The 27,966-nt window shown below is 38.7% G+C and overlaps 1 protein-coding gene across 45 annotated transcripts in view; it reads right to left on the minus strand.

The window, feature by feature from the left end:
- Positions 1-27,966, minus strand: part of TENM3 (teneurin transmembrane protein 3) — a 1,291,416-nt gene that overhangs the window by 213,545 nt on the left and 1,049,905 nt on the right. For 2 of the 45 annotated variants that reach the window (XM_038135941.1, XM_038135934.1), the window contains exons 1-2: positions 22,280-22,472; positions 21,508-21,598 (exon numbers count right to left, since the gene is read on the minus strand). The exons of 37 other annotated variants lie outside the window; for them this stretch is intronic. In XM_038135941.1, coding sequence (XP_037991869.1) covers positions 21,508-21,565 — 58 coding nt within the window. In that variant the 5' untranslated portion in view covers positions 21,566-21,598; positions 22,280-22,472. Of the gene's footprint in view, positions 1-21,507; positions 22,473-22,901; positions 25,792-27,966 lie in introns of those variants that run through there. 6 more of the 45 variants (XM_038135945.1, XM_038135937.1, XM_038135940.1 and 3 more) reach the window with 4 other exon arrangements.

Below are 27,966 nucleotides of genomic sequence, written 5' to 3' on the forward strand. Positions count from 1 at the left end.
AACTTTATTCCAAAGTTCCTTGACTGTAAAGCATCACTCACTAATTTCCCTTATGACTTGATAATAGAACGAAGAGTTTTCAATGTCTCAGTATTCTGTAATCAATACACTGCCCTTTCTATCAAGAAGAAACAATGGCATATTTAGAGAGCAGTGTATTCAATTCTGGTTTTGGTGTTATACAGAAAACACCCTGAAAATTAAAATAATAAAACCCCAAAGGTATAAGTAGAATTGGAAAATAAGCATATTTGTTTTAGGCACATATTCCTAGGTTTATTACTAAAGATTGTGACTATGGCAAAAATAACATTTTAACATCACAAATGAGGAATATTACTCCCATTTCCAAAAGAAATGCCTCCCCCAATGCTTTCTCCAAACATTCAAATCCCAGCTTAATAAAAACAAATGGCATCCCTCATTTCTTCACAATTGATATCCAAAGGTTTGCTGTTCTAACAGGACGCAGGCACTTTGAAATCCCACAATTATGTATTCATGTACTAGAATTCAGACTTTTTTTTGGCAGATGTGAGGAATATAATAAACACATTTATAATTCTAAAATTTCAAGCCCTTGCTTTTGAACCATGAAAATAGCATAATGGCAGATATTGAAGGCCACTGGAGACATCACAAAGCCATGATAAAGGTGAAATTTTATTCCCTTGGTATGTAATCTCCACAGTCAGTAGCAACAAGATACTAATTTTTCAGCTATGTTTGCAATCTTATTTACACAGTGAAGCTACAGGTGATTTCTTAAAAAGAAAAGCATTTAAAGAGCAGCTCCAACAGCATGTAATTGATGTTTCAATCCAACTTACAAATATTGTAGACTTCAAATAGCTTGAACACACGAAATTCAATGTATATCAGAGGAAAACTGTGCACAAGGTGCTTCCAAGAACAAGTAAACTGAACAACACAACTGACACTGCACACAGTAAGTGTTCATTCACATGCAGCCAACTATTTCAAAGGCCCTACGAAACTATGTCTGAAAGTGACTTTTCATTTCCAAAATGACTCATAAAAAAGAAATAAAGAGGTTTTAAACATTAATAATTGAAACTGTATTGAATTTACCAGACTAGAAGGAACATTTAAAAAAAAATATTAGGAAGTTTTGCTAAGAATGTCCCTCAGGCATTTTTTTGCTTTTCTTCATTTGACTGCTAGGTGGTAGTCTGATGCATTCAGATCTCTCAGAGAAACATTTATAAGGAAATGACATTAGCTTTCAGTTGAAAGTGAAGATATATCTAGAATTTCTTACTTAACATCATTTAGTGTCACAATCATTCAGAAGTGAGATCTTTCCTATCACAGATCATTTAAAATAATACAATAGCACGACAACTCCTAAAAAAAAAGGTCTCAATTTGTTTTGTGTATCACTGAGGAGAACAGTTAAGTAGGTATTTGATAGCAGGTATTTAGCATAAGAAGTCTTCTAATATGCATATGTAGAAGGTCTGGCATAACATTTACATCAGACATTCTCAACAGCCTGTATATATTTAGCAATATGACATGAGATGATCACCATGAGCAGTCTGAATTTGACATTTAGGAAGACATTAATAGCAACACTAGGAGCACGACAAAATTGGGCAACAATAATAGAAAAGTAAAATGATGCCGTTATAATTAGGTTTCCCCAAATGAGTCCATCTTTCAGTCATACCCTTCTGTCACTGCACTTTCAAGCCCTTCACAAAGGAGTACTAAATTTGTTGACTATTAAACATGCTACAGTTAGGCAGTTAATAGCAACAAGACTACAGTTCCCCATAGTACTCAGCTTACTTTACCTGGGCACTAGAACATGTTAGTCCTGCAAAAAGGTCTTCACGAAACACTACAGGATCACACCTGCTGACATGCATTTTCCTGCTGCAGATTTATGTCACAAAGTGTGCTTTAGGAGATTTAACTTCATAAAGTGCTGAACTCGGCGAGATGAACATTTAACATGCTTGAAACACAAAATAATTTCAGAATATGCAATAATGAAGGTTACGTGTCAAAATGAACCTCACAAGCCTGCACACTGCTGAGCACCTGTGGGGCCTGAGAGTCACACTCTTCACCACCATTTGGGGCCACAGCAGCAGCACTTGGTGTACAACAAAAACGTGGAGTGCCCATGGAAGCACTAGCGCTGTACAAAGACATTTCCTACTGACAACAGTAGGAATATTCAAAGCTTTTTGAGGGCACTCAGACTTGAGGTGGTTATGGTACTGCCTGGGCAATCCCAAGTGCTGGCAGAAAAATTTAAGATTTTCCTGATGGGAAAAAGCCTTAGAGAAATGTTTGTCTGATGAGGTTTTCCACCTTCTGTACAATATGGCCACTCTGAGCCTGAAAGCTTCTGAACTCTCCTGCTTTTTTTTTTTCCTTTTTAAGTGTGGCTTGACAACACACCCAGTGATCTGTTCCAGAGCTGCCATTTCAAGGAGATGGTGCATTCCTCTCAAAATGGAGGGCAATGTCTGCTGCTGCAAAGCTGCTAGGAACTGGCAGTGAAACCACCTACAGCCCTGTAAAATATTATGACAGGGAATTTGTGAGATTGTTCCTCAGATAACGTTAGATTGTTCCTCAGATAATGTTAGATTTGGTGACAAAAAATGGCACCAAAAATTATCGTGTAGAAATCTAAAGAGACATTGGCACTTGCTAAATGCTTCATGTAGTGGATGTGGGAGCATTTCTAAAACGCTGCCTTGCTGATAAGTCCCTGTATGCCAGCAAAAGGGTCTGGGAAGAGTTTGTGGATTTGGCAACTTTCACTCCATGAAATGGCAACCAGCATTTTTCATGCTCAGTGTTAGCCTGGAATGAAGCCTCAGAAATGAAAGCAAGCTTGTTTGATTTAACCTGGTTTCCTAATGCACTCTCAGCAAAGATTAAGTAAAAGGCGGGCTACTGTGAACCTGCAGTTTATCTGGATTATCTACTCTCTAAATATCTCCTGTTTTACTAAGAATTAACTTTTACACGTAAAGCTGCCTTTTTCATCCCACTAAAAGCAAGAGTTAATAGCTATGTTCTATTGAGAAACAGAGTTGATAACTCACTACAAACCAACAGTCAAGTAAAAAACAAGTTAAATAAAAAATAAAGTATTAAAAAATATACTTTTTTCTTGTTTCCTAATTCCTCCCCCCACAGTTGAATCAAGTTACATTTTAAGTTCATTTTTTGACAGTATTTTTTATTAAAACTGGGAAACAAAGAGTGCTGTGCAAAATACAAAATTTTATCTGCTGATAGTAATCTTAGCTTTATCATGAACAGCCATCTCTCCATGCACTAAAACCGGTGTTTATCTCCTATTAAATTCTGCAAAACAGTATATAATATTCTTTACACTTGATATTAATCTCAGCATACTTATGAAATGCAAATACTGCACCAAAGATACTCTTTCTGTTTGCAGAAGAGGGATCTACAACAGGTATTTTAATGCCTTTCTTAATATTAATAATAATACATTCTCAAAACAAAAATTGGTTTGTATGCTGCCATATCACACTCACTTCTTTACCATCAGTAAAACTAATTAAATAGCTGAAGCTAAATGATACCTTAAGAGATTTGCTTCTTTGGGCATTGTGTGTTTTAGAACAAACTGGACTTGAAGATTCACTCACTCAAAACTCAAGCAAGTTTGAGACCCAGCACCAGCACAGGCTCAGTGCCCACAGGCTGTGTGCTGTCCTGTCCCTACCCCCAGGGCTACAAAGGCACATCAAAAGCATATCCCTGTGACATCATCAGGGCCTTTTTGCAGGGATTTGCTGCTGGAAAAGGCTGTACAGCCTCACACTATATCTAACAGCTCTCACTCTGAACAAAACCACAGAACAAACCTGATCTCACAAGCCAAGTTTCCAATCAGCTAGCAAGAGCCTGCAGTAAAATAACTAAAATGCAGAATGACCTTACAGAAATACTGTTTATGAGATAAACCTTCAAACAGCTATGGTAGGTTTGAGCTGATGTTCTCCACTATTAATCTCCTCTTTTAAGAATCCATTTGGTTGGCAAATAGCAAAACTGCATTACCATAAATGAACACAGGAGCACATGTAATCCTTCTGCCCAGCCTTTCCTCTCTGGCACACTACAGGATTACATGGGATCTCCTCTCTGAATTTTGGCATTTCTCCATCTTCTTTGCAAACTCATGCAAAATGAAGCAGGAGGAGAAAGCTGGGAAGACTCAATGTAAACCTTTTTGCTTACTAAAAAAATCAGCAATGAATTCTTTATTGCTTCACTGTCCAGTTTTGCCCATCATTCCCCTGTTTTGTTCAAGAGATTATAAAATCACCATAGCACTGAAGGTGAGAGCACAACAGCAAAGAGACTCATACACTGAGAGCACAGCATTTTGTTTGGTTGGTTTCTGGCTGATTTTTTTTTTAAGATAAAGTTCAGGCCTTTAAATTCTTAATTCTTTCAAAATACTTCCTCATCATCTCTAACTTGTGAGTAACCAACAGTGGATACTGTATGACACCCACATGGCATCTAGCTCTGCCAAAGTGAATGCAGACTGTCCTTTTCCATAGGAGTGTGTGCTACAGAGAGCTGACAAACATTCAGCCCTGTGAAAATCAAAAAGCTCACTCTGCTTTGCAGACTAGCTATTAATGGAGCCGTATTATTTAGAAGTGCTTGCCTGCACGCACCTTGTGCAGCTGTTTGAGAGGCGTTTTTAAGGAGTGAATAGTCTCTGAGAAAAGGAGGGCAATGAGATTGAGCAGCAGAGCTTTGGGGAGAGGACCAACTGCAGCCCAGATTGTACTGCAGCATGTTTGTCAGGCAGGACTATGCTCCTGTGCTGCCAAGGCACAGTTGTAGCAAGACACCGAGAGCAAGCTCACAGGGTGTCTGGGATAGAATCCTTTCATTTTTCTGTGGAGAAAGCCACTACAGCTGCTCAGGTTTACAGACTGTTGTAGGGATTTTTTCTTCAGAGCAATTGCACAAATGTGCACAGTAAGCATACTGAGGCTCGCATAAGAGCAGGACAAGTTCACTCTCATATCCCACTGGGTATCCTAAAAAGTAAGTAACTGTCAAATACGCTGCAAGTCAGCACTGAAATCTTCACTTTCACTGATACTGCAATCATCAATTAACATGTTTAAATAATATATCTGTGCCCTACATATATCCCAAGTGCAAGGATGACACCTTAAAGAACAGGAGACTTGGGCGGAGCACGGAACGAGATACATCTCTGTAGAATCACAAACCAGTCTGCTACCACCACCACTTCAGCTGACTGCTAAAAAATATGCAAAGCAGGATGCAGGTTTTTAAAAGATGACATGTATTTGACATCACTGCTACAAAGGCAGAAGTAATAGTTTGAGGCTGAAGTATTCACATTGTCTGCCAACAAAAAGGGATCACCCCATCCTACCTTCAACCTGCTCTAGCAAGCCATTCCCACCTCCCCGTCCACCCTTTATTACCCATCTATCTGCATGGCAAACGGATTTGACTTGCTAACCCAACAGAAAACTATGCTGTTTCCTCCCTGCCCTTTTTTCTGTTTCCATCTGTATTAAGTTTTTTTGCAGCAGTGAACTGTTGGCTCAAGATTGGCTACAGTCTTAGAGAATGACTCTACCCCAACATTTAGGGTTGCAGTGGCAGGAACAACTTTCTTTTTATCCTCTCCTGTCCCTGAGTACAATAACTGAAAATCCTGTCTATTACACTCGTATTGGGAACGGCTTTGAATCCTTGAGAAAATCTTGTTCCACTTGCAAAAATTGAGCCACTTCAAATTTGGGTTAGTGATGAACTTGTCTGTTCTAGTACCAGACCTTGTGGTTTGCTTTCCCTACACTGCCTGTGTAAGTGGGGTCTTTGCTAAAATTTGAAATAAGCAGAAACCTTAATTCCTACTTAATGTTACCAACTAGCAGGACAGGGTAACAGGACAGTGCCTGGTAAGTCTAAAGCCTTGGGCAGCCCACACGTCTGCAGAGCAACTAGAAGCAGAGGATGACAAGCGAGAAAAGCAGCTACAAGCGAGTAAATACCCATCTAGAAATTGAAAGAAAGCAACCTTAAAACAATATCCTCAAAGATACTGAAGTACGAGTTGTTTGTTCAGATCTATGCAGCACTGCAGTTATTTTGGGAACAAGCAAGGTTCAGCTGGTTATCTTCATGTTATAGCACATCACCAACCTTCATTTGGAAACAAGCCCCATTATTTTATTTTATGCAAGTCAGTCAATAGACTCTAAGTCAGGTTTTGAAGCAAAAAAGAAGTAATAACAGTTCTTGAATTGGGATACCGAAATTGTAACTGCTCAGATACATGCCAATCATTTATGATTACTGCTCTTCACAGATACAGACTTTCTGCAAGAAATCCTTTCTTTTGTTTGAGGAAGGCAAAGCTAGTCAGTTACAATGCCTACATGTAGTTCTCATAATTAGTCGCAACGTCCACAGTCTCTTCAGATATTGTCATGGCCAATTCAAAAGCATTTTGAAGTCAAAAAGTGTTACTAATTGAAATATTGCAAGGTTCATAGCTCTCCTGTAAGAATAAAAATTTAATCTTAGAATAAGTTACTTAGTAATTATCTGAAATTTGGAAAGGATTTGATCCTTCCTCTCACATCAACTTGAAAGTGCAAAGAATAAAAATGCCAAATTCCAGTGTGAAGTGCCCAGGTCCTGGTTCCCTAAGATAGCAAGTAAGCTACCTTTCATTTCCTAAATCAATGTTTTCCAACCTTGCTGTCCACATTAATACTGACTCTGGATTAGGAAAGGCCAGGTCTGAGCAAAAGAGCAGTAATGGTAAAAAGAGATGCACCAAACATCCCATCAGCAGCTACTGCAGATTAAGTAGTGAGAAAGTTCTTTAAAGTTAATCCTGCAACCAGTCCTGCTCTTGCTGAAGCCAGTATGTACAACTCTAACATGACAGCCTAAATGTGGCTTGTCCTCTCTGCTGACATGTCCTGCACCCAAGCCAGGGTCTATGTGAATTTCTGTAGTCCCATAAATTAGTCTGTTTTCTAGAAGAGCATTGAACTGAAATGCAGTTTGAGGGGGCTTTCTGAAATTGAGCCTGATCCTCAAGTTTTCACTAAGGTTGAACCAAATTAACAAAAAACTGATTATCAATTAAGAAAGAAAGAAATGGAGAGGCAGGCTAGAGGAAAGGAGATACTGATGCTTAAATCTCCCTAAAATTCAAGGTGCCTCACACCTTTCTCCCTTTAAACCAGTGTAGATTGCTTCAAAAATATGTCTAGATCAAAAATATGTTTCTAGTTTTTTTTTTTTTAATGTATATTTCTAGTCTAAACCAGAACTAAGTGGTTCAGTGCAGTCACAGACAAGCCAAAGCCAAAAGCCCTGCTGGCTCCAGCCAGATGGCAAAGAAGCACCAAAAAAGGAACCGAAGTCTGCAGTGAGGAACAGAAGAACACAGCTCACCAACCACCCAAGCAAACAAAGAAGTCCATGGGAAAAGAAATAAGGAATTAACAAATCAGAGAAGATATAGGGATAGGAAGAAGGGATAGGAAAACTAGGAAGATTTCAGACAAGATGTGTGGGAAAAAGCACCCTGCCATGAGGCCATTTCAGGTGAGCTTCCAGCAGGAAGTATGCTGGGCTGCACCTCTCCTCTTGAGGGGTTATCCCTCCACACTGGTAAGAATGGACAGCATAGCTAACAAAATGCAGTCAGGGAGTAAAGCACAGCTCAGAAACATACAATCAGCTGCCCCTGAGCGAAAAGTCACCCTGCTCAGTAAGACATCAGTAAGGAGAGAATACAAAAGGAAATAGTACCCCAGAGGTGGGGAAAAGTGATGCAAGGTGTTTGCTCTTCCTGCTGTGTGGTATCTGGAAACTACTTGGTTCAATATGAAGAAAATACAGAAGTTATTTTCATCTTTGTTATACAGATGGTGTTTTTGTATTAAATTAATGAATGCATAGCACATTATCACATTCAATGCAAGCCACATGCAGGGAAGAGGTTTTAACTTCCAGATATATTGCTATTTTCTTCTCATTTTAAACATGTTGTAACAATTTTCACACAAATATAGGCCAGCCCACTGTGCTACAAATAATTATACAATCTCTAAAACAGCACCTTGTTCCAGCTATTTGGATTTGTCTAGGTTTTTTTTTTCTGAAACAGCGATTTTAAAAAATCAAACAGAGACAAATCCTGCCAGAAAATGTTTTCATAACAGAGGCAACTAATGCCTACACCAAACATATCTGAAATAGAGTCTGTCAGCAATGCCTCTCTCAGCTATGCCAGCCACCCCGAGAAACAGCACGCCCAACACAAAACAGCAACACAAGTGTCCACGGATCGCCATTAGATAAATTTTTTCACCCAGATACTACACCCTTATTACAGCACAGCAAGACAAACTTCAGCTTTCCTCTTCCTCGTCCTCCATGTACTACAACCCTCCACCTTACTCCAGGAAGCCAGCTGAATCAGAGTTAAACCAAGATTTAGCTCAGAGGAGGCTGAAAAGCCTCAGGGACAAAACTTAGTTTGAACTGCCAATATAGCGGAGGTAAAACTTTCAGGGCTGTGTATAACTGGGATAGGGCATGCAGGAGAAAATGTAACATGCTCAGTTGTTCTCTGCAAGCACCTCTTCTAAGTCACTGGAGCACTCCTACAGCAAACTCAATACATGTAAGGAGCACAGGATAATATCTCTTTGGTTTGACAATGTCTCTGCATGTGGCTACAGTCAGTATTTTCTTAGTGCAGCCAATTAGGTTTTTTCTTGGTTAAAAATGCCACCGTGGAGTTCCCAGGGGAAATAATAATGTGAAACAGCTGACAACATATTGATGCCTAAGAGATTATTATTTGTTATACAAACTGTAAGAAATTGATAAACATGCATATGATGGTAGACCAGTTTTCATATTAGAAATGGAGGAAAAAACCCTAATGATATTTCTAAACAAACATTTATGCCAGAAAATGTTCTACCACAAATATAACTGTATCAGCAGCAGAACTCAGTTAAAACAACAGAAGCCAGAATAATTTCCCTGAAATAACAGATGCTTCTACCACTGTGAACAGGGTGCAGGGGCTTGCCAATACACCTACATCACTCTTGCAAATATTTAGGAAAAAGCAAGCCTACAACTTGTGCTCCTGTCACAGCCTTGGTCTACCACAAGTGAGAGCAAGCAGCTTACGGGTTTTTGCATTGTATTCTTAACATGTTTTCTGCAATAGTTTTTACCTTGTAACTTCTTACAAGAAATGATCCACTGTTTCATTATAAAAATCTATCTGCCGTAGTCAGTGAGGAAGTTTTTACAGGTTGAAAAGATGCCAGAGTTTTAAAAAGTTCTTTGCATTTATAAATTTATTCCATATACTAGCAAATACATAATTTTGCAGTATTGATGCAAATTTACATAGGCTACTAAACCACAGATTCTTCAACAACTTTAAGACTGTTTTATGATATATTCAAGAATCCAATAGGAAAAATGTTGTCTACTCAAAATATTCATTGACTAGTGGGACTTTCTGATTAGCTGATTTTTTTATACCTATTCATGCAGGAATTTTGGCATTACACAAAGCCTTTTAGAAATGATGAAAGAAAAATATTTTTCTGGTCCTTGGAGACCTACACATTTAAATTCTGTTCATTACTAATGAGCATAAATTTATTACCCATTTTCCATTCCTATTATCAGAGATTATTTATTTTATTGGTTACAGATGTGCGTTTTAACACCTTAACATTTAAGATGTAAGTTTTAACATCAGTCACAGACAAGCAGGAAAGATACTATTCAAATGACATTTAAATTTTAGTAGGAAATACAGGCGGTGTGTTCCCTATCAAGCATATCCCATTATACTTGTATTTCTAAGCGTCTTGGGATCAAACTCTTCAATATTGTCTAAGGGATAGCAAGACTACAGTTTTCAATGCATTTATTGTCATAAATATTGTACCTATTTATGATTTGAAATGCAACCACATTTGTAATCTATTGCCATCCAATAAAACTAGCTGGTAGCCAGTTGCCTAATAGTTTTGACAGTATGTTATTATTCACACATTACAATGCAAGTAACAACTTGAAACACCCTTTTCCCTTTAGTGAATGAAGGAGTTTAGGAGTTTTACATACTCCCATTGCCTTGCTTCCTGCAAACCTGCTTTCCAAATCCTTTCTTCAGGAGTGTTTCACGACAGCAAAAAAACCCATGGGTTTTTTTGTGTGCTTATAAGCAGTTACACATTTGTGTGCTTGTAAGCAGTTACAAAGTGTGGAAGCCAAAAGAGGATGGCTCTGAAGAACACTAAAGTCTCTCAGTAAATGGCTTTTTCCTCTCTCAAGGCTTCCATGGAATGAAAACGATAAAAGTTCTCAAATGCCAGTCATCTGAAAGAACCTGCATTTAACATCAATATAATAACTAAAATAAATAAATAAATAAACATTTTGTTACCCTATGATTTTAAGAGTTCCCAGCCTGAGAAGGGCCAAGAAAGGTGTTATGCATTTGACACACACTAGATATCTGTTCCAGGGAACTCTACTCAAGTAGACAGCACTTCAAACTTTACATATACTTGTAATAAAGATAAAAAAAAAAACCAAACTGATTGCTAGTTTCAAATGCACTACCTCTTTAAAGACTGATTTGCTCTTGTAGGCATGTAAAGACCTGCTAGTGCTACAGCTGCCACATAGCAGGGAATTTGTCTACAAAAGCAATGTGTCTAGTCGTAATCTCCTTCTGAATCATGAAGGTGCTGATTTCTGATTTTATTGCATTTATTATATTAAGTTATTATAGCATTCCTGCACTGCATCTGTCATTTCTACTATGCACTCTGTTTCTCAGGCATTCATAACTTAGTGGTTTTAATTCACAGCTGTCTGAAATTTGGTGCATTAGTCAGCTTGTATAGAAATTTCCTCTGAAGAGGTGGGGAAAATGAAAAGCTTTGGATTTCTTCCTTGTGAGTCCAAGATATTTTATAAATATAGATAATATTTCAATTTATTAATAATATTTTATTTCAATAGGCCATGCCTTGGTCTAACAGCCTAGATTAGTGGTTTCCAGTCCAAACTGTACCAGGACTATGCTGGCCCTGTGCCTTCTTAGGTAGCTCTGTGCTGCCATGCGAAACTAGGGACACCCAGGGGCATCTGTGCAGACATGTGAATGCAATAGGGATGGACCTCAAAGAGAGGGCAGATCTTGAAATGATCTTGAAATAATTCTGGAAGGCAATAATCCCTATTTTGTTATAGGATCCAGAAACTCCAGAGATTCAGACTTCAGATCCCATCTGTGACCTTCAACAGATTTCTTAATTTAATTCAGGTTGCACAGGGAACTTTAGCTGCCACTTAATACACGATTATTATGACAAGTCTATTACATATATTAAATAACTTGTAACATACCCCCAAAGTATGAACAAATACATTATGTTCTAATAATGTCTATCACTTTTTGTATCCAACAGTGAGTTCATTAAGCTCACTGGAACTCTAGGCATAGTCTGAATAACCCAAGAACTCTTATTTTATGAGCCATGCCTTGGCATGGTTTTATCTAGATTACATTCAGGTTTACTGTTAGTAGATACTCAATAGCAGATATTTAAGTGTGGGTATCTGAAGCTACAAGTAGCTAACAGTAACATCTTTCATTGTCTTCTTTTTGGCATGACTCAGGAAAGTACAATAATAAAATATAAGGAAAATAAATATACGCAATTGTCATACATACATTGTCAATTCATATCTATGAATTGATTTGATCCTGGTTTGCTTATATGACAGATGTGTAACTACACTGATTCCATGAACACTGCATATACTATCAACACTAAAATTCTAAAATTTTCTATACATTTTATTACAGATTAAGCTTATGTTCTTCTTAAACAAGATCATACTGTTTCCCTGCATTGACACATCAACTTCTGTTGAGTAGAAAGGAAAGAAGCAAGTTTGACCATGTGGAAGAGCACAGCAACCTAATAAAATCTGCTTTACTCACTACACCACAGATACTTGCAAAACTCAGGTATTTCAGAGAGAAGTATCTAATATTATTGTTAATTTGTATATCTATATATAATATGCTACTGTTGTATTTTCCCAAATGACCAGACCAGTAAAATAACCCTTCTTCCACTAAGTCTGTGAAACTTTTATGATAGAAGTCTCTTTTGAAAACACCAGTCTGTCCAGACAGAAGGCATGTTAACTGTGCAAGTGCACACACATCTGCCTCAATGAAAGACCTTGGGTCACCTCAAAGCATGACACTGTCACAGTGACAGTGAATTGCCTATTACCTGTTTGTCTGTGACAAGTAAACAAATACTTTCTTTCTGCTTCATTTTAATCCTACTGAGGTGGAGAAGAGCTCTCCAGAATTATGACAGGCAAAGGCAGAAGGTCTGTCTGTAGAACTCAAATCAGCGTTTGAGTGAAAGGGAGAGCCACACATTAAGGACTAACAGATCAGCTGGCAGACTCCACTACTTTACAAATAGTCTTCTATGCATCAGTGCTAATAATTTTCTTTAAAAAAACAACAGTGGCTTTTGGAAAAGGAGATGTACTTCCATCCAAAGCATAAGCTGGCTAGGTCATTCCTCTACCTCAGAAAGACATTTAGTGTGAGCTACAATTGACTTACAACAGAGATGAGTGCATTTCTTCAGGCTCTTCATATGGGTAGGCAAAAGGGACCATTTATACGCTTTTCAACCAACTTAAAATTTGATGGTAGCAACAGGAATATCATGATACAAAGGTTTATTATTCTTAGAATGTTGAGTGCATACAGGAAGAACTTACTTCTGTGAACTAAAAAAACATACTGCAGACATTTACATCCAGCAGAAAACACATCAAAAGACTTAGTTATCTCACTCTGAGTATGACCACCAACATGAGTCACAGTATTTTTACTTGTCTCAAAAAATATGGAAATGTACATGAAAATGAGGCAAAGCTGAACATTTTTCAAGCTGATTTCACTGATATAGGAGCAACAAATCTGACAAGAAGAGGTACATGCAAGGTAATTATGCATGCAGCCTCTCAAATCAGCTGAGTGCTGAATGGGAACTGACATTTCATATTCTTGTGTGGTTTTCTCTTATTTTTTTAAAGCAATTAAAAAAAACAAACATTATCCTAAATTCAGAGCTATATGACAAAAAAAAAACCTGGAAGCAGAAGCATCATTTGAATGTTCTTAGCACAGGAAGTGAATCTGTGGAATAAAGAATTAGTAAAATGGAGATAACTACTATCTCTTAAGAAGAGTCTCCAGGTTTGTCAGGATCACTTTTTAAAGGGTTCCTACCTGCCCTTACAGGTAGGAACCTGTAGGCCCATACAAAAATCACCGGAGAAAAAGAACAAAGAAATCGAGACCTAACTAGAATGGTAGTGTAAAAAAAATTCGGAGACAAATACACTGGGTGGATTTGCTGTTAAGTTTGTGATGTTGTGCTCAAAGTGGTTTTTTTTTCAAATACCAATTTGTTTAGAGACATAGGTGTGTCCTTTGTTTTACCCTTTCCCTCTCTTCTCTACCATGAGCCTCAGGCTCAATGCTTATATCTGCACTAACTCAACAGGAGCAGTTTAGTGCAAGCTCGAGGGCAAACACTGGCAAAAAATCATCAATAATTGGGAACTGATAGTATTGTTCCTACCTTAGTTTTTGGCTAACAACCAGTGCTCTCCCAGATAACACCCACACAGTTCAAAGGAAGGGTATGAACCACAGACTTTTCACAGGAGGTTGAATGAATGAGGTCCCCAGGCTGCTTGTGAAGCACTTGTACACATCAGTGATACTTGAGCTGCAGCAGGAAATGGACCTTGGCTTGTTCCCTTTGCTACTGTACACAAAGATCACACATCTATCTCTCCTCTACAATCTAATTTTTCTCTCTACAGTGAAAAAGAAAGGGACCTGGCTGGTTTCTTCTTTCCTTTTCATTGCCCTCTTCCACTATGTTGCAAAATCTGGCAAACTCAGGAAAGGAGGGAACATCTCATGGCAATAGGGGCTAGCCTGCAGCACACCACTATGAGCTGCAAGCAGCTCTCAGCTGGCAAGCAGAACGGATACTTTCCAATACTTCTCAAGTATTACTGCTTTGCTGGATTTACCAACATCCATGGCCTGTTCCATTTCAATGTTCACGTAGGATATTAAAGAAGCGCTGTGTTATAGCCACAAACACAAGTGGAACATCAGCCAGCTGAATGCAGGGACTCCTTCTCTTGGCTAAAATTCAAACTATACACATGCATGCATATGCTGTTCCAGACTAACACAGCTCAGTCTACATCTGATGTTTATGAAGATTATAATTTCTATACAGACTATACCAAATAAACCTACTTTCATGAAGCAATGGTAATTCAGTTCGCTATAGGACTCAGTACATTTTTGTATTTCTTAGTAAAGATCTCCATTGCATACTGACCACATCTGGCTTAAGAGCACATGGAAACTCCACACACATAAAAAACTACACATAAAAAAGACAGGGAAAAAATAATCAAATAACTGATTCTAGCAGAAATTCTGCTGTACATCGGAAAGTGAAACCCAGCACTCAAAATGAACAATTTGTTATTTTATGAGGTACAGTTGCATTACAGGAAAAGCAAACAACAGATAAGCAGAAGGAACAATGTTCAGCTCTGCCTGGTGTCACCAAAATCACTGCAAGCAAAACCAATTGCCTCAAAGGCAAAAACATAACTTTGTCTGATGTAGGCTTTATTTTTATTCCTCTTCTTTCACCTCAAGTAACTGGTTCTGCTGCCATGCCTCTGATCAGCAGTAAATTAGGATTACGTGGAAAGGACTAGGATGAGGGGGTAATGTACAAGCTGGAGGGCAGAAATGAGAAAAGAGAATTGATAAATAACACACAGGTCTCTTGTGTGAAAAGCTGGCAGAAGTGCTGAGGAATAACTCGAAATACTATCCAAATGCCACTGACAGGAAAATCATCAGGGGAGAAGGGTTTACATCCAGAGAGGAACCCACTGACTGAAAAGTCTGTTTAAGATTCCTTGACCCCAGGGGAAAAACAGGGTGGTAAACACTGGGTTCTCATACAAATGAGGAGTAGCAGGGTTTGCAGTATAAGACTGAAATGCTCCGAAACACGAACCTTACTGTATTCATTGGAGAAGGGACAGCTGTTGAAAAGAAACTCTCCTGGCAATAAAATACATGCTCAGCTCCATAAACCAAAATTGTCAAGGAGGGGCAAAAGAAAAGAAAGACACGGTAGGAAAAGTTCTTTGAGGTACTTCCAGTCTACAGAAAAGGCTTTAATATTGTCAGTACTTTCAGCATACTTGCCAAGGGTCAGTGAGACCTTCTTCAGACCAAGATGCATCATCTTACAGCTTGTCTCTTGCTTGGTAGGAGAGATCCTAAGATTCAGCATCATTAGAAGACAATGGATAGGCCTACCTGTGTGGCAACCTTCTTGAAGTCATCTGACGAAAAAGACAGTTCAACAGAAATAAATTTTCAAACTCTGACTCTGTGTCTGCCTTCAAAAGGCTTGTCTTCTGGTTGGGCATATGGAAACACACACACATACATTCTGCTTTATTGCAGAACATGATTGACAAGTACAAGGAGAGAGCTGGGGAGGAAGCAAGAATAATTAAACAGAAAGAAAAATGTAAGAAAATTCTTTAGACTACAGAGCAAAGGGCACTTTATCATATAGGCAACTAGATCAATAGGCAAGTCTGTGAGAAGCTAGGGGAACTTGGCATGAGTGAAAGAGGAAATTCTCTCTCCATCTGGATGATGTTGCCTCATGCTGAGAACACACTCTGACTCTACAATCCTGTACTAAAGACCACACCAAAACATTGCTGGCAACTGGCAACTTTAAAATCTTAACTGCCCCAAGGAATCTGTCTCAGAGAAATACTGCAAACCCAAGGGTAATGTATAAAACTACACATACAAAACTGGTGAGGCAACAGTTATGAGATGCCTTCCAGCTCCAAAGACAAATGTGATAATGGGAAGAGAATCCTGCTCTCTTCTTAGGAGATGACCTGTGTGTTGAAGAAAATGAGCTCATAGGTTGCGAAGTGGCAGTTAAAATCATCTACCTTCAAAATGGCAACATATAATCAAAGCTCAGGAACAAAAGGTGTAACAGCCACTCAACACCCTACCATAAAACAAGTAATACTTTTATTTCAAATTCTTGTATTTCTATGAACTGTACTGAGATATTTTCCATAGCCTCCAGGATGGTACCATTACAAAATGTGCCTTGATATGCAGCTCCTTTTTTTGGTCCTTAATTCATCTTACTGCATCTAGATACATCATCCAAGTCCACAAGGTCTTTAAAAATCTTTCAGGTATTTTTTCCATGTGACTATGCTGCATTGTTTTTTTTTTTTTTTCTTTCTTCTCATCTTTTCTTATAAATCATTCCCTCTAGTCTCCAATAATTTTTAATGCTCTGCTGTGAGTCTCAGTCAATTAACCTGTACCTTCAGGTAGTCACATTTGGATCCAGTTTTCCTGTTATTGTCTTTCCTTGTATCTTGTGCATTTGTTTTAAATTCCCTTAACAATTATGCCAATCCCTAGACAGGGAGCACTATAAAAAGAAATATCACTAAGTTCTTTTAAAGGCCAAAAATTGAAAATTACCCTGTTTATTTGAAATCAATGTAGTTTTACACAAATGAAAGAAGTCTTTCTTGAATGAGAAAAGACAGGTAAAAAAGAAAGAGGGGAACATGGCCAGTTGAGATGATTTTGATTAAATACATATATTAACATGCAATAGCTAGAATTATACTTTTATAGGCTTTTAAGACATCAATACTGACTACCATCAATACGACTACAAAACACAAATGATATAGAAATTGAACCATTAATTGTATGTTTTCTAAACTATTTGTTTCCTGCTTAGCCACAGGCCTCCCAAGGTTTGAGTATCTTTATAAAAACATAAATACACACACATTCAAACAAAAAATGCTGCTAAGGCTGGATGTTGGCTTGATTGTCCTCATAGTAACTAAAAAAAACAGTCTAAAAAGCAGGAGAGTAATGAATAAAAACCAGTAATTATTAATGAAATACTTAAAGGCAGGTTTATAATAATTAACATAAAGGTCATCTTAATAGTCAATTTAGAGATATTTCTAGATCTCCCAAACCAAAAGATCAACTCTTCAGTAGTAAAATTTGCCATTGTTAGAAAGTTAATTTTATTGTTCAGCCTCTAATTCGTTACCCGTAATTAAGAAAAATCAGATTTCAAAGCAACAAGAGAAGACTGTGATAAAGCTATTTGAAGTACACTCTGGCAGGGATAAAGCCAGCAGAGAGGTGGCTGTCATAAAAGAGCCAAATGGCTTTTTCCACCTCCATCAAGGTCACTTTACTGATGATGTGCTCAATAAGATGATAATGCATTTAACCACTTTCCTTGCATCTGACTTCGACCTTACTGCAAATCCAAATGGCCTTGTTTAACTACCCTGGCCTTTCAACATTTCCCTGAACAAAGATAATTAAGGAGATATACTGCCCCCTACTATCACAGGAATTGAAAGACAAATAAACTTTTAAGAGCACAGCCAGGTGTCTATTGCATTAATGTACAATGTTTAAGCGGGGGGTAAAATGAAATAATGGTTAAATAATTATAAAAGGTTAACAAAGTTAACTTTGCTATGTAAGGCAATTCTGTTCTATTTAAAAGAAAGAACATAGGAGGCTTTCCAGGGTACTTTTTACAACTCCCTGGACAACAGTCTTTTCTTTAATGCAGTTTCTTCTGACTTAAGAGGAAAAATCTTCTGCAAAAATGAACAACTCAGAAATTTCTGCAGATTTGAAACTGGTTCTATTTCATACAAGGCTACAATAATGTTTTATGAAAAAGCAGGTCTATATGATTAAACCAAAAGCTGCTCTAAAAAACCCATTTCCATTCCTTTTTTGTTTCCCTTTGTGTGTGGTTAGCAACTATACTACAGGTGAAAATTAAGCAGTTCAAAAATTAGTTTGGCAGTTATGACAATTTGAAATCTTAAGGTAGTACTTTTTTATAATTTTTACAATTATGAAAAACAACCAAATAATATCATTCTGTAATAGCAGTTGCCTTTTTTTTTTTTTAATTTTGATTAATACATACTCTTATATTCCAAACAGCTCTCCAGGAAACTAATTCTTCTTGATATCAAGGAAAAAAAGCCCCATGTCAATAGCTCTTGGACTAATAACAACTGAAACAGAATAAAAAGAATAAAAAAGCTGGTAAAGCAGTTGGGTGTTAGTTATGCAGAGATGCAAGAGATCTTATTTTAGATTAATTTTTTTTTCTTCCAAATCTGCTTTTCTTTTAATCATCTTAGAAATATTGCTGTTTAGGTCTGAATCCTCTTCAAAAGCAAGAAAGTGGCAAAGCAGCCAGTTGTATCAGAAAGATAAAAACACATAACTCACTGTTGCTGTGATACTAGATATGTTAACTAACTGCTACTGCCAAAATTGCTGTTCCTTTGCCACAGAAAATTAAGTATGCAGAAACCCTGTCACATGTCTTTTATCAGTTTGATCATAATGCAGCTCCTCAAAAATTACAGCAAATCCACTTCTGCCATCTTGTCAGGCCACCATTACTTTGAGTTGTAGATGTAGCTTGTGCAAATTTCAATATGTTCACGTAGTTGGCTTAATCTTTTGCTGTAACACTTCTTAATGCAGACTCAACTCCTGAATTCTGAATACACCAGAAGTTAAACCCCCTGTAAAGGTACTTTCATGTAGTAAATACAAAAATCAGTGATTACAGTATCAAAACCACAAAGTCTGCAATGATTCATATACCAAAATTATGCAAAGTCCTTTCTGCTATAAATAACAAGCCATAAATAAGCTGTTCACTCTGAGCTAGAATGATTTCCTGCTTCCAGATATGAGAAGTCTACCTTTTTCTTACATCTAAAAGACTTTCTTCAAAAACAATCTACTTTACAGCAGTTTACAGAAAACAATTATTTTGTTTCAAGTTTGGATAAATGGGGGCCTTAGTCAATTTCAAAAGAAGACTACACACCTTGCTGTTACCTTGAGTGAGTACTGAAGTTTTCATGTATAATTGCACTCTGAATTCCTTAATCTTAGACAAAGAAGATGAATGACTATTTTCTACTCATTCAGAGTATTTCAGCCACCTACCTATTTTGTTCAGAGTTTTTAATGTGAGTGATGCTTCTTAAAGGAACACAAGAGCCATTTTTTCCACTTGTGTGTAACATTTAAAAAACTTTTTCTTTTTTTTGTACAGCTGCTTTATTTCATCCCGACCTCTTGTTATGTATAAAAATCTTTAAATCTAAAAGATAAATACCTCTTCAAACCATTAGTGAGGTCACCAGCTCACAGCATCGTACTCCATAGATTACTGAACATACAAAAGCCCTCTTGCTATACTGAAATGCATAACTACCTCTGGAAAAAGTCCTTCTAACCCACACAGAGCGTAGCCTATAGACATATTTAGAATGACTCTAACCAACAGTAAGATCTTTGAACACGTACAGAAAAGATAGGAAGCTAGTGTTTTTTCCTATTTCGGACAACAATACAGTGAAGTCCTATTTTATCATATCATCACTCAAATGATTTGTTCAACTCTATGTTGAAGAAAGTGTACATATTAAGACCTTTTATATTTCCTTGTTTAGTTCAACAAGTGAATTGGGAAGCAATACAAGTTACAGGAAGAGAAGTTAAAAAGTCTGATCTCACAATTGCTTATCAGACCATTCTGGTAATTTGAAAAGTCATGTTAAATCTTCACAGATGCACGCCCAAACTGAAAGAATACAGCTCAAGATCAATTCCCTAAGTTAGGTCCATTTGCATCATATACTGATATTTACAGGTATTTCCATATCTCTCAAGCCAAAGGATAAACTCTTCAGTACTAAAATTTGCCATTATTATAAAATTTAATTTCAATGTTCAACCTCTAACTTGCTACCTGTAATTTAAAAAATATCAGACTTCAAAGCTGATGGGTGTATGGCAGCATCCTTCATGTGGACCTGTAGAATGAACACACATCTCACATGACATTTTATATTTTTTATTGCATCAATTATCAATTTTTCCTAGGCAGCTACCACTTGGGCTGCTGTTCTTCAAATGGAAAAAAAATACCCTCTGCTGCGTGGAACATGTAACTTCTTGTGTCAGAAAGCTCAGAAAGCAAAAATGACAAGACAAAGCCATCTAAACATAAAATGTTTTTTAAAGGTCCTATTGCTGCAGGTTTCTTGCTAAATCGTAATACACCCTTTTATAACTCCTTGAAAGGAAAAATACCTTTATACTGTGAAATATGAGGCCACTCTCCACACAGGATTGCAGAACGATTAATCAAAAAATTTTGTAACATCTCATTTGTAGCTACTGAGCTGCATGACAGTTTTGAACCCCAATCTGATGGATGAAGAAAAGGTAAGCTAGTTTTTTTCTGTTCTTGTTTGAGCACTTTCCTGGGTTTTACACAAATATTTCCACCAGAACTTACTGAGGATGTATGAAAAGATTTACCTTTTGAATGAAGGAAAAGTGCACTCCACCAGCTGCGTGCACACCATCTAGAAGTTCATGGGAATAAACCCAGACTACTTAGTGCCATTACACAAATTACAAATTCTTATCTTAATGATAGGCTATACTTAACATGAAGCAATTAGATCCTTGTGTTTATTAAGAAATTAATACACTTTCCAATGGATAGGGGACTCTTGCCATCTTCAGTAACTTTTCTACACATTTTCAGTGAATTTACTCTGTGGATTAGAGATCTTAAGGGAGAGAAGGGACTTCCCTTCCCCTGCCTCCATTGTTCTCTACCTTCAAAGCTTCTAACAAACAGTTCCAGAGCAGCTCAGTCTTTGTCTGGGAGTTTGGTAGTTCACATCCTAAGTTTCTTTTCCCATTGCTAAAATATTAGAAAAGCAAGGCTTTTGAAAGCTTTCCACAGGATCAGCCAGAAAACAGACACAAAGTTAACAAAGCACAGCTATCACCACAAAGTGTCAGGTTTGTTTACTGGAGTAGATCAGTATTTCCCCAAATCTTCAAAGTTCCAACTGTTTTGTTTAATAAACTGTTAAAAAATGTTAAAAAAATGGCGAACGGGCTAAGTAAGGTGAAGCATAGATAGTTTAAAACAAAAAAACTCCACAGACAGATGGGTAGTTCAAATTCAGATTCTGTGGATGAACAGGAAAACTAAGACGTAGTGTGCACAAAAACTGCAATGGTATGTTCATGCACTGGAATAGAGACATTATTATGTTAAGTAAATTTAATTGCTGACATACCTTTCTCAGTTTTTTTTTTCCTCAATCCTTCCTTAAAGTCTACTCTAGCAATTAGCATAGGTCTCCGGATGGCTCACTGAAATATTTAAAGCTGAAGAACAAAAGGTTTATTTTAAAAATGAAAACCTTGGCTTGTATAACTCCAGACATGAATCTGCTTTCAATTACTGAAAGTATTTCCACTTCAGTGAAAAAGGATCAAATCTTCAACTACACCATCTTTAGGCAATGAATTTGATTATATTAAGCTTTAAGAATACAGAATGACTTTGTGACACAGCTGTATATTCCATGCGTATCGTGTATTAGATAAACAAAAAAGAACGAGCTGGCACTTTAAATGAGAAGCAGACAGAAATGTGTCTGCTCACAGCAGCCCTGTACTTCCACACCAAAGCTCTGCTTTAGGGCTGGCTTTTTTTTCAGGTGCCCACATAAATGTCAAAGATTACGCTAAGCTTTAAATGAAGGATTTTACAATCCTTTAGAAATTAATCTGGGCTGATTCCTCCCCCATACTTTTATTTGCATGATTTGCACTGTTGTAAAGTTACATTTTTCTTTCTAGACTTTTGAGCGAACACAACCTCTTCCACATCCCCCCCGGTGCAGCAGGTATCGCATCCCCTAGGAAGCACGACAATCAGAGGCACTTTATACTTTTCCCATTACGCGAGCGTAACAGAGTCGGGCGAGGGAGCTCGAAGGCTTCGCTCCGCAGCGAGATGCGATACCTCAAACGCAAATTATGCAAAAACTTCTCATTTCTTACATCTCCGATTCCGCGAATCTCTCCTACCGCATCCCAGCCAGACACCGGGTCGGGCTCTTTCAGCAGCACGGCCAGACACAGGACGCGAGCGGCTCCCTCCCGGCTCGGCCACGCTCGGCGGGCAGGGCGGGCAGTGCGGGCCGCCCGCGGCTCCTCGCAGCGCTGCCCGAGCCGCGGAATGAGGCGGCGGCACCGCCCCCGGCCCCGCCCGCGCCCCGCCCCGCGCCCACCTCGGGCGGCCCGCGCGCGCCGCTCCGCCGCCGGCCCCGTCTGCGCCCAGCGCCGCCGGCCCGGCCCCACACAGCCCGCGGCCCGGCCCCACACAGCCCGCGGCGGCGGCCCCGCGCCCTCCCGGCCAGCGGCGGCGGCCGGGCCCGGCTCCGCATAACCCTTTCGGGGCCGCGGCGGCGGCTTCGAGGAGCGGCCGCGAGCGCGTACGGCCCGGAGCTCCGGGGAAGAGCGGAAGGAGCCTTCCCGGAGAGCGCGGAGCCGCTGCCGCGGCGCTGTTCGTACGGCTCGCGGGCAGCGCGGGGCCGCGGGCATCCACCGCAAAGCGGGGTTTCCCGAGACACGAAATAAACTCCCTGCCGCGCAAGGTAGTTGGGATATTGGCCTTCAGTACCTGCCTGCTCCCTCCCGTGCGAGCCGCCGCCGCAGCCGGGAGGCACCGGGGGAGAGCGGCTCCGGTCGGTGTTGGCGGAGGGCGGGCTCGCCTCTGGCCGCGGCCGGTGCCCGAGGAGCAGCGCGGCTGAGCAGACGGAGCGGGCCGGGACCAGAGCGCAGCTGTGAGCGCGCAGATGTGACACCGGCCCCCTCAGCACGCACCACCTGGGCTTTAATTGAAACACAAACACCTCCCCCTCCGTTTACCACCGTAGGAGACAGTTTTTCTTCGTGTCTATAGAGGCATGAATATAATACACTCTGCTTACTTCAAAACACTCGGCAGTCTGTGATCAAGTCCTCTGCTAATGAAGCCTTTGGAGGTCCAGCTTGATCTGGATGCATCATAGCTGTCGGATAAAGCTATCGAGTAACAGATACAAAATACAGTATTCACAGGACTCTCCGTTAATTTCTGAAATACTGTAGAGAGCAAGAAGAACTAGATGCCTACAGAATATGCAGATACCAATGTACTCATCCAAAAGAGAAAAGCCTATTTTTGGCTGGTAATCAAACTGAAGTTCATGCCTCTGTCTTTAGTAAAAGAACAACAGTTTTAATATTATTTCTTCTCTCTTCTTTTTTTTTTTTTTTATTTTAACTACCTCATTTTGGAACATGTAACTCTTTTAAAATGTCTGTGGGAATAATATCTCCAACTTCATTCTTAGTGTCACTGCACAAAGACCCTTCTGAGCTGGCTTAGAAAATGCAGGGGGTACATAGGAATGTCTACAAAACTTCTATTATGGTTTTCTTTTCACCTTGGACCTTTGCTAATAACAACTCACTTAACTCTCTCTCACCCTATTACAAGATCCATTGCTGACTCAGGCCAAGTTATCACAGCAGCTGCCCAGAAGCCACATTTTGCCAAAAATCAGATCAAGACATTGTTAATGATTATACAATACTTCCAGGGAAAATAATACCGTTCCAGAATATGTTTTCAACGCTGTTCTGTTGAAGGCTGCAATAAAACCACATTTTTCAGATGTATTATTCATAAGAAATGTAATACTATCCAAAAAGCTCAGACAATTCCTGTAGAAAGAAAGACTATACAGATTGAAATAGTAGAATTCTGTGAAACGGGGGACAATAATGGTCTAAGTAGCCAGGTCCTGATGAGGGCAGTCGTGGCTGGCAGTGGGGAAAGGTCCTGAAAAAATGCACTAATACTACATCTTGACCTGTTCAAGTCAGATACGCAACAGACTCTGTGTGCTTTGACTGAGCACAAGGGAGAAACTTTAATATATAGTCACCGTTGACAAACTCCACTCAGGTTTGGGGGCAGTTTGATAGAAATGGGTGGCTTTTTTGCAGTTCAAATTCTGGACAGACTCCTATCTGTGACAGCTACAAGACCAGCCAAGAAAAAGCTAGGAGATGAGATCATGAACTAAATTAGTCAGTTTAAGGAAGCAAGTTTCTAGCATTTCCACAGCAACGTTCATATTCTCAGCATCTCTTCTAAGGGGTCTAGTTGCAATAAATGGGTATTAGATCACACAGATACACTTTTCCAAACTGCTTAAACGGAGTACCTACGGATAAGCACTTTCTGCCATTGAAAAACCTACTAAGTAATTAATTACTTCAGGAATATATCCTTTCAGAACTTAAAAGGAGGAGGAAGGGGACCTGGATGCTTGGAGTCAGCTTGTGCAGAGCTTTAGAGCACATTTGAATTTCTGCCCTCAGAGAGCACCAGTAATTGCACTCCCTCTACATAAGACTGCCATGGAACTGTGAAGGAAGCAGGATATTGAGTCCTCCAAGAGTCATATACTATGAAAGAAATGACATATTTAGATAATCCCTATTTTCAAAGGAAAATTATCCACGCTATCCGTTCTGTACTTCTTTTCTACAAATAGGTATCACTCTACATTCAGTAAATGAAGACTGCACCCTATCAAAAAATAGGACCTGGATGTCACTGCAGTGCATCCACTTTCTCCATTTCCAGCCAGCTGCAATGGAATTTTTCTTTGCTGTGATGCCCCCTGTGCTGAGATTCCACTGTCCCATTAATGCCAACACAAATGATTTATGAAATCTATTAGGTGCAACACTAAAGACATCTCAAACATAAATGTTTGCTTAGGAAAATATTTCTGTGGAGTAGACAAATGGGGGTTGAAGCAAACTCCAGCACAGATATCACACTTTATGCCAACACAGCTCATGGCCAAACAGTAGAAAGAAAGATCAAACAAAACCTTGGGGGTAGCTAAAGGGGCTGGGGGGTAGAATAACATATGTGTTTCATTCATACAAAAAGGGAGAAGGACTTTAAAAAAATTTTTTGATCAGAAGGATTATTGCGGTAAATTATGCAGAGCATTAACCATTGAATTTGAACCCATCTTTAGTCTTTCTTTATTAATAACTCATTATAGTCCCTTTTCCTAATGTGGAATAAATTAGAGGCATGTTAATCCTTGCAGCTATCTGCAGGTACATTTATCACTACGGCAGCCACTTTTACTCTCCTTTCTGGAGGCTGCATTTCATGGCCAACAAACACTCATCCCCTGCTGAACTCAAGTCATGGTGGCCTTTTCAGGTCACCAGCAGGGTCACCTAAAAACTTACCTTTATTTTGAAGAACTGAAAGGTACCTCACAGCTGGCCTTGACATATGTGAAAGAATTTCTCTTTCACTCTCACACTCTCTCTGTCATATTGCCACAATTTAGATCAGTGAAAACAAGTGAGCTGGGGGCCTTGCTGGTATAAAAGGGTGAGGAACTGCCAACAGGATGTTCTTTGTGGGAACTTAAAGCTTTTGGAACTGATTCCTCTTGCCTGATCCAGAAGAGCTCAAATTTTATGGCCTTCATGGCATGTTGCATAGTTCATATTTTTCCAGAGTGCCTGAAAACAGGAGAATTGTGGATCTGGTTAGTTTATGGAGGCAGGGCTGCGCTTCAGCTTTTAAACTGGCTGGTTTGCATTTGTCTGAGGAGGGAGGCCTATTGCGGCTTAGTCACAATGATTAATTTTGATATTTGCATTTGAACTTGGTCAGATATTCAGGAGTTTAAAGACAATAACAACATATACACTCTCTGATAAACGTAGGTATTATCACAGAAAACTGACACATTCCATCACTCATAGCTGACACCTGGAAAGGACTTAAGAGGTTCCACTGGAGGTGGCTCTGGGTAGTCATTAGACCAGAGTGGCCCAGGTACAGGTAGCTGTGCTCCTTGCAGCACATAACACTTCAGTCCTTACTGTTACCTTCTCTGAGTGCCGTTGTGTCAAAGGAGAAAGCTTTATTGTGCCTGTTTTTCACACGGCAAATGAAGGCACAAAGGTGACTTGTCAATACCACAAAAGCAGTACCATGAGAGAGGGAAAACATGATGCCTCAGATAGTCTTCTGGGGCCTACCCTCATCACTGAGCCTTTCTTCTTCTCATCAAAATAATCATTTCAGCTATTTATCAACATTCATGATGATCAGTGACTTTTATTAAAAGGGAACAAACACCTTTTTAGCCAAATACTCATTCACCTATTTGAATAGTAGTAGCCTAAGTGCCCTGTTAAGACATCCTGTCATAAATACTTAATTAGTGTTACAACCACTTCTACTGAGATGTTAGGTGTACTTTAAAGAGTTAGGATTGTCTGCATTAAAAACAAGTCAAAATGGAGTATCCACCTAGAACCAAAATTGCACATCATCATTGTATCACTTTGGAAACCTGTTTTTCTTACAACCCTACAAAAAGACAGGGTATTAAGTTATGAAATTTAAACAATGCCTAAGAGAAAGATTTTTGTCAGATAAGGTATCATTTATAACAGCAACATATATTCTCATGTCTGTTTTACAAAACAGACTTGATCAAGCAGAATAGTTATAATATAGCTTTCCAGTTCTGGCTGGAAATGTATTTTTTTAAAAAAGGGGCAAATTCATGTCTAGAAATTAGTCTTAGAAATACTATCTGATATCAATAGGATTAGCAGTATTATGTGTACCCATGAGAAAGCACATGTGCCCAAATGTATTTAATGGAGAACATCTTGTAGTTCTTAAGCATTTAAATAGTATGCTACATTGACTAGTTTTTTCTCACAAGTCAGGATTAAGATGGGCCATTTTTCATGCAGTAATGATGCTGATTTAAATTAGAACAGACTAAGACCATAATGAGCTCACAGATTCAGTGTTCAAATCTGAAAACAATAAACTTTTTTCCTTTTTATGTTCAAATCTGAAAACAATAAACTTTTCCTTTTTCATTTACATAGAAAAATCATAACTCTATTTTTTATAACCCTTTCCAAGACTGCATTAAGAATTTTACAGTTTCAGATCATTATTTCCCTAAAAATACAAGTGGAAATTTTAAGCAAGTAGATGCACCTGGGGTAGGGCAAGAGTTATAGCAAAAACAGAGTCCTTTCAAGAAAGGGATTGAATTATGACACATTTCTTGAATATAAGTGGGTAACATGTGGGGTTTTCTTCCAAAGAAGCAACCCAAAACTACCCAGTGTACATTTATACTGTGATTTTTGAGTAGTGTGGATTTATATATTGAAGTAAATAATGCCTCTGTTGCTTGTCAAATTTCCCAGCAAACTCAATGCAGTGTGAGGCCAGGTGTAAAATGCACGATATTTCTATTTATCAGCACCTAGATTTTGCTCCCTAACAGTAGACTGCCCTGATTAGAATCATCCCACTCTACATAAATTGGTCATATACAAAGGTATGGCAAAATACAAATTTACAGATGGAATACCTCAATCTCCAAAATCTGAAATATGAAAGACATAAATATTAATCATTATGCTTTTTATAGCACTTACATAGTTATTAGGTTTTTTTTTTTACTTCAGTGGTAATACCTACAGTACCAGCCAGCCAGCCGAGAAAAAGGGCACATATGCTTTGAATGATTAACACAGCTCTTGGAAACACAAAGCACACATGCTTTCCTTATCTTATAGTACAGCTAAGTGAGGAGGAGGAGAAGGACATTTTC

The sequence above is a fragment of the Motacilla alba genome, chromosome 4 (genome assembly GCF_015832195.1).
Source record: "Motacilla alba alba isolate MOTALB_02 chromosome 4, Motacilla_alba_V1.0_pri, whole genome shotgun sequence".
Classification (NCBI taxonomy): domain Eukaryota; kingdom Metazoa; phylum Chordata; class Aves; order Passeriformes; family Motacillidae; genus Motacilla; species Motacilla alba.